The sequence below is a fragment of the Pagrus pagrus genome (genome assembly GCF_965226575.1).
Source record: "Pagrus pagrus genome assembly, chromosome: 5".
Lineage (NCBI taxonomy): Eukaryota > Metazoa > Chordata > Actinopteri > Spariformes > Sparidae > Pagrus > Pagrus pagrus.
Genome location: NC_140189.1, coordinates 16234828 through 16241778, shown reverse-complemented (window position 1 = coordinate 16241778; position 6951 = coordinate 16234828). Strand labels below are relative to the sequence as shown.

The 6951-nt window shown below is 41.8% G+C and overlaps 1 protein-coding gene across 1 annotated transcript; it reads right to left on the bottom strand.

The window, feature by feature from the left end:
* Window positions 1–1159: 1159 nt before the first annotated feature.
* On the bottom strand, window positions 1160–4183 carry LOC311257142 (SH2 domain-containing protein 1A-like). The gene is made up of 3 exons (XM_084352614.1): window positions 3731–4183; window positions 3316–3379; window positions 1160–1794 (listed from the first exon to the last, which is right to left on the bottom strand). Exons 1-3 carry the CDS (start codon window positions 3865–3867, stop codon window positions 1531–1533), a joined length of 465 nt encoding a protein of 154 aa, XP_084208740.1. The 5' UTR covers window positions 3868–4183; the 3' UTR covers window positions 1160–1530.
* Window positions 4184–6951: the final 2768 nt, after the last annotated feature.

Sequence of the window (6951 nt, the reverse complement as noted above, 5' to 3'; positions counted from 1 at the left end):
CAGATTTCTCCCTGGGATTTTCGTAGGCATTGTTGCTTATTATCTCTCTCTGCGTCTGCTCTCTCTCTCTCTCTCTCTCTCTCTCTCTCTCTCGCTCTCGCTCTCTCTCGCACGCGTCCTCTCTGTGTCTGCGCCTTCCCTCCGCACATTTGTTGTGCGCTCTTTGTTCTTGTTTCTGGGAGTTTGTAACTTTCAAATCTGTGCTGTCATTATCACCCATCATTATGGCTCAAACTGAGATATGCATGAGGAACCTGCGTCTGTCGGAAGAAGAAGAAGGAGGAGAGGGAGAAGAAGAAGGAGGACGAGGAGGAGGGGGGAGAGAGAGAGAGAGAGAGAGAGAGAAAGCACAGAGGAAGGGAAAAAGAAATGTGACAGCTGAGGCTCAGTGAGTGGGTGGTGAGTGCAGAAGGGGCAGGACCTGGAGTTGGCTGTGCTGTTCTCTACAGCTTGTCTCCTCTCATTAGGAAATGCCAATCAGACTACATGTGAACCACTTCCAAGCCTCTTTCTCTCTCCCCCCCAAAAAAAGTTAAAAAAGAAAGTAAAGAAGTTTGTTTGTTTTCTTTTTTTTTTTTTTTTTATCATCGAGCTACCACTAATCCACCTCCCCGTCCGTCTGCCTATCCCCCCGCTCGCCTCCCTCCCACCGTCACTCCGCCATCTGCCCACCATTAATTGTTTGTGTTTCTCTCCTGGGCTGCGGATGACAGAGCCACACAATGCATATGTTCTGACTGCGAGCAGGTGATATACGTTCCCGACTAGCACTCCGCTGATCGACTGCGATGCACCTTCCCTTCTAAACCATATGCTCCGCGAGATACTGTCCAACCTCATCTCGCCGGTGAAAAGATGGAGGGTCCGGTTGCTAGGCGACCGCCGCACTGAAGAATAGTCTGGGTTGAATGGATCCTCTCTCTCTCTTTCTCTCTCTTTCTCCTTCCCTCACTCATTTTTTTTTTTTTTTTCTTTCACGAGGAGCCAGTAATGTCAATCAGATGAATGACAGATTTTTGTCCCCCTCTCTCTCGCAGTCAGCATTCTCTCCATGGAAATCAGTACTTCAATATGTCAAATTGAATTTTTGTTCCACATTATGTGTCAGGCGGTGGCTCGGGTGTGTGCATGACCTCATTTAAAAGAGTTTATTTCAGCCAATATCATTTATTTTCTTTGCCATTCAAACAACTGAATTGCATTAAGAAAACAGAGCACAATATTTGTTGTCAACTTATGTATGCAGTAATGGATATTAATGTCTCAGCAGTTGAATATTTTACATTACATCCCTGAAAGTTATGAGGCCCTCTCTGTGCTGCATGCGCAGGAGAAGAAAAAAAGAGATACTGGAAGGAGATCTGAGTCACTGCTAGAACCTAAATGACTTGGAAGTAACAAACAGGTGCTGGCTAATTGGAAAGAAAATGGCATTAACATCAAAAGCATCATGCAAAATGCAACAAGAGGCGTCATGGAAAGATGAATTTCTGTTCAAAATTAGGTCAACGTTGAGCTTAGGGTTTGCCCCTAACTGAGAGCTTGCTGCACCTCCCTCTTGTTCCTGTTTTTCTGTCCCTTAGTAGCATGCGCCGGCTGGAGGTAAGCGTTCGGGCTGCTGCGTGTTGGTGACAGGCTATTACTGGGCGCCTGTGCCTCTGTGTGTGTCTGTGCCCGGCTCTGAGCGGTGACAGGGTAGAGCAGAGGCATGGCAAGTCCTTGTCCGGGCTTCTGGAAAGCTGCTATCAAGTTCCTGATTTGCCGGAAATATCGTTTCTGCACACCAGCAGAGGTCTGAAACACAGGAAAGAATAATCATTTTTAAAAAGCTAAAGAATTCTGCTTCTCCATCTCCACATCAGAGGACAGGACAGCAGAAGCTTGAGATGAGCTCTCATAGATTCACTTATAAAAGACATCAGACACGCTAAAAGTAGAAAGGATGGGATGGGAAACATATAAGTTATATTTTCATATATATGGTCCACTTATCCGCACTGAGCTTGTGTTCAAGAAAAATAAAAGGGCACAACAATGAATAAGACGATGCAAAAGAAATCTATAATTGCTTTAAAAACTACTGCAGCAGGATGGAGAATATACTCAAGGGCTTTAAAAGCTAAATTAGGCAAATTCTGGGTGCAGTTGCCTCTGAAAGCCTTCACTCCCCTGGGCTTTTTATTATTTTGTTAGTCAACAAAAAAGCATTTATTTTAGGATTCATGTGTGACATCTTAGATACTTGAAGTGTAGCATTATCTCAGCAGCTTTCCTTGTCACCGAATACAACTGGAATAACAAAACTCTCATTTTTAGAAATGATCCATGGCTTAAATCAAAAACACAATAAGTTGTTAAAGTTGCAACAAAGGTTTAGCGTAACTTATCGAACACTTTTCAACGGGCTTTAACTTTATTGATGATTTCAGGGTTGTTTGGCAATATGATTCATTTTGAATCGTTTGCCCACAGCTGCCAGTTTAAAATTCAATATCTCTAAACTATGAAGCATTAAAGCTTTAAAACTAGTATAATTTTGTCAAGTAAGGACTTTTTCAAAGGGCGCATTGTGTTTTCCATTCTTCGCAATCAATCACGCTGTAAGAAAATGGTGAAAATCTTGCTTTTTGAATGCATTTCGAAAGCATTTAATCAAACGAGCACCTTCCCACAGCGGAGCACTTTGGGTGTTTCTGTCTCCGGTCACAAGTGTTACCTCTGCTCCCCCAGAACGTTTCATTAAAGTGATTGATTTTGCACATGAATAATATAAACTGTTATTGAGCTTGTAGTGAAATTCGTGTAATTCAAGCCCTCTCCTCCTATCTGTTCGCTTGATGCTGTCAGGAAAAATGAGCAAGCGTGAAATGTAGTTACAACAGCATCTCGCTGAGACACAGCCTTCAGATGTCTCTATACATTCACATCTCTGGGTGTTTGCCAGCCCTCAGTGCTCAATTACATATCTCATCAGAAATGCTGTCAAATGCAATTCTATGTTTCCCATCTCTGGAGTATATGCCGATGCTGTGGTGTCTTAAATTTGAGTTGGTGGAGAGGGAGGACTGTCTCACAGGGTGGGATTGCTAAAGGAACCGAAGAGCAGCCATCTCTCAGTGCTGTCACTTCTGGGAAAAAAAACGAAAAAACACATGTTTGCCTTTAAGTCACAGCTTGCTGAATTAGACTGCAACCAAAACAACCTCCAGAGCAAATAAACACCAGCTGAAGCCGGGCGGATGTGGAGCTGAGTTTTAGGGTGCGGAAAGAGTCGGCACAGGATGAGAGCGAGAGAAACAAGATAAAATGTCTCACTTCTGCAGCCCATGAACCTGCGTCATCCTTGTGCAGTCTGTAAGTGTAGACGTATCCACTGTTCCTGCACACAAACACAGAAACAACTTTGACCCTGGGTTCTTCTTTAAAGGGGCACTATGTAGTTTTGGAGAAGAAACTCAAACTCAGAATTTTACAATATTAATGACAAAAAAAAACAAAACAGTGTAGAGTATACAGTTTGTGTTTATTTAGTTTGTTTACTCATAGAAAAAAGCCAATGAAGATCCTTCTCTTCTGATTAAAGGTTCTTCCGAAACACTACATAGCGAACTCAACATTTCACACTTCATGATAGGCCGCCACATTTCTCAGTTTACATTCAGTGGTGTTGATGTGATTACTGAGGTCTCAAAAAGAAGAGAGATGTCGCAAGATCTGGGTTTGTACTCACAGCACACACAGGCAGTAGACGCCCTGCACAGAGTCACTGTTTCGGACCAGGTAGCACCCATCCCGCCCGTCCTGGCCCAGCCGCCTCTCGCCCTCCTCTTTGCCGATGGGTCCGTGGTAGACAGGCAGGTTTTCCATCACAGCTCCTCTCCGGTCCTCCTTTTTGTTCTGCTCCCAAGTGCCAGCTCTCCTTTTGCTCTCGCCTTAAACTTCTCACTGCAGGCGAGCCTTTTGGTCTTCTCTGTGTATCTCGGCTGGGAACTCAGCTAAGGCAGATGTCCAGCCTCTCATTTGATATTCTCTTCTCGCTGCTTCAAATGTTTGTCAGGGAGCCTGAGCCTTGGCAAGCCAACTCTCTGAAATCTCCACTTTCTCTAACCCAGACTGATAGCTGCTCGCTCTAACCTCTAACCTTTATGGCTTGCTGTTCAGCTTTTCTCTCTCGCTCTGCGACACATGCAAACACGCGCACGCACGCACGCACACACACACAATGTGGGTTTGTGTATCTCTCAGGAAATGATTGTATTTTTCGACAGGAAATAACTTCAAAGATTCTAACTGAATATTTCCACAACAATAGAAAGCACAAGAGAGGTATATAAAAAAAGCAATATCACCTTTTTTTCAACAGGAAAATGTATATTGTGCGTACGCAGTGACTTGCGCTGTTTGAAGCTCAATTATCTGGAGGCCTTGCTTTGTTTTATTAATAACAACTTTGCTTAGTTTGTCTGTTTCCACCACTGTTTCCATGAATTGTTGAACAGTTTACTGTGCAAAGATCAGTGATGGAACAAGTATTCAGATCATTTGCATACAGTAAGTCAAAGTACCAGTACAATACTACATTACAAGTAACAGTACTGCATTCAAAATACGTTTTTTTTTACTTAAGTAACAGCAAATTTTACTTAAATTATCAAAGTTAGAGTAAAGCCACCTGTGACTTTATACATGACATTATTAGATTGTTAGTATCGATGCATCAGTGTGTGCAGCATTTTACTGCTGTAGCTGGTGGAGGGGCAGCTAGTGTTACCTACTTGTGTACAGTTTAGTAGTGAGTTTAGTTTTTAATAAATTCATTTAAAAAAATGTAAAGATTTAAAGTAAGCTACTGTAGGTTTGACACCTGCTAACAACTCACACAGATCTAAAAGATGACAGGGGCCCCAACAGGGCTCAGCTTTTTCTGCAAGGAGTCAAAAGCCAAAAATATTTTATTACATTACATTAAATTATATTATATTATATTATATAACATTATATTATATCACATTATATTATATTATATTATATTATATTATATTATATTATACTAAAATTTGATCAACATACTGCAGGTGTCAAATAAATGTAATGTAAATGTCGTGTAATAAGGTATTGCAATATTCATGATATTAGAAAATTATTGAAATATTGATATCGTGTTCATAATACACGATTATATCGTCTGAATAATCCAGATGTTCGGTCTTGTGTATATTTTCTTTATGAGCACATTTGGTTGCCTTTTCACTCATAGTTGAGAAGGCCACTGTGATCGTGTAGTGAAAATCTGACATTTTTAAATCCCCAAGTGGAATAAAAAGTATTTTCCTCTGAAACGTAGTGGAGTAACAGTAAAGCAGTACGGTATTCGAGTAAATGTACATAATTACTTTCCACAACTTGCAAAATGTGATCAAATATCTGCAATGCTTCTCATTTTTCTACTTGAACTCGTAAAAAAAAAAAAAAAGATTAATTTACATTGATGCCTTTGTTAAATTAAAATGACACATCAGGCAAAACACATGTCACCTGATGTTTAAAAGAGTTCCTTACACTCCTCAGCTCAGGTTTTCTCCTCACACTTTATAACACATGTTCTCAGTCACTGATCTGTCTTCTATTAAAACGTATGTCAAGGACACTCACACCTGCTCTGTAGAGGGATGAGCTAACGAAGCTGTGTGCGTGAACATACTGCGGAGCTGCTACAAACTCATCCTGCAATCTGTCCTGTCAGTGGGAAAGTTCTGTTGTGTCAAATTAAGAATCTGGTGATTAAAATATTGAGTGTTTGCGGCAGTGACGTGCCATTCACATTTTTATCTAGCTGACGGCACGGCGTCTGGTATTTGAAGCTCATCAGTCATGTTGAGATGTATATTATTCATGGATGTGAGGCTCTTCATTCACACCATGGTCACGATTACATGGAGGCCTTCAGACTGCCAGCTGCACCAGCAAAAGACCCCTCAGGAAGGCAAACTGTATGATGTTACCATTCAGTATGCACTTTGAGCTGGTAGCTCTCTTTAATGCAGAATTTGTGGAGGATTTCTGTTTCTATACATTTCGAACTGTATCCTACATGAGTCATCAGTCTGTGTCAGAGCCATCTTTCCCTTGGCTCAGAAAGATCATGAGCGGTGGGACTTTGGGGCTCTGTCTGGGTAAGTAGCCAGTGGCATATTATCCACTGCTTCTACAGCACGTTAGCGCCATCCAGTGGCTAGTTTTTAAAGATTAATGAGGAATGATCTACTACTGCAAGTAGCCTGAGGGAAGGACGGTAACCCTTTGGGTAGCATATTAAAAATATAAAAACTTTCATGCCTTCTTGTCTGTGAGTCTAAAATAGAAAGTAGCAGGAGCAAACAAAGCGTTTAGGCAGAAATAAAAGCCTTCGCCAGTGCCAAACAAAGTTACACCATACTCCACTGGCTCTCAGCCCACATGCATGCCAGGGTCAATGCAGAATGCAGCAGATCCATACTGGACACAAATAGCAGACAGAGATACATCATTGATCAGCTGGCCGCTCCTTCAACCAACACAACTGGCTGGACTGGAATGCATCATAAGAACATTAGTATGAGATTATGATATCTGGCCTCGATATGTACGGAATCCATGAGAGGCATTCAGGGAGGGCAGTAAAAGGGGGGAGACTGAGTGTCCATCTGCCAGGCCCACAGTATTCCCAGCACTCTCATTCCCAGGTGGGAGAAGCTCTCAGTCACAGCTGTTGGAGGGTAAGATTTGGAAAAGGGGAGTAAGAAATTGCAAATTGAATCAGTTTCACCAAATTAGTGTGTGTGTGTGTGTGTGTGTGTGTGTGTGTGTGGTACTGGACTGAAATCAACCTGACGACCTCCCATTTTAGCGAAATAACTCCAGAAGTTATTTTGCATAATCTTACCAATCAGAGAAAAAGCATTTCAGGGAAAT

Excerpts from the sequence above, each read along its gene's own strand:
- LOC311257142 (XM_084352614.1), bottom strand. The coding sequence starts at position 3,867 with ATGGAAAACCTGCCTGTCTACCACGGACCCATCGGCAAAGAGGAGGGC. Across the intron at positions 3,380-3,730 it reads GTCTACTGCCTGTGTGTGCT|GAACAGTGGATACGTCTACA; the intron begins GTGAGTACAAAC and ends GTTTGTGTGCAG. Across the intron at positions 1,795-3,315 it reads CAGGTTCATGGGCTGCAGAA|ACCTCTGCTGGTGTGCAGAA; the intron begins GTGAGACATTTT and ends CCTGTGTTTCAG.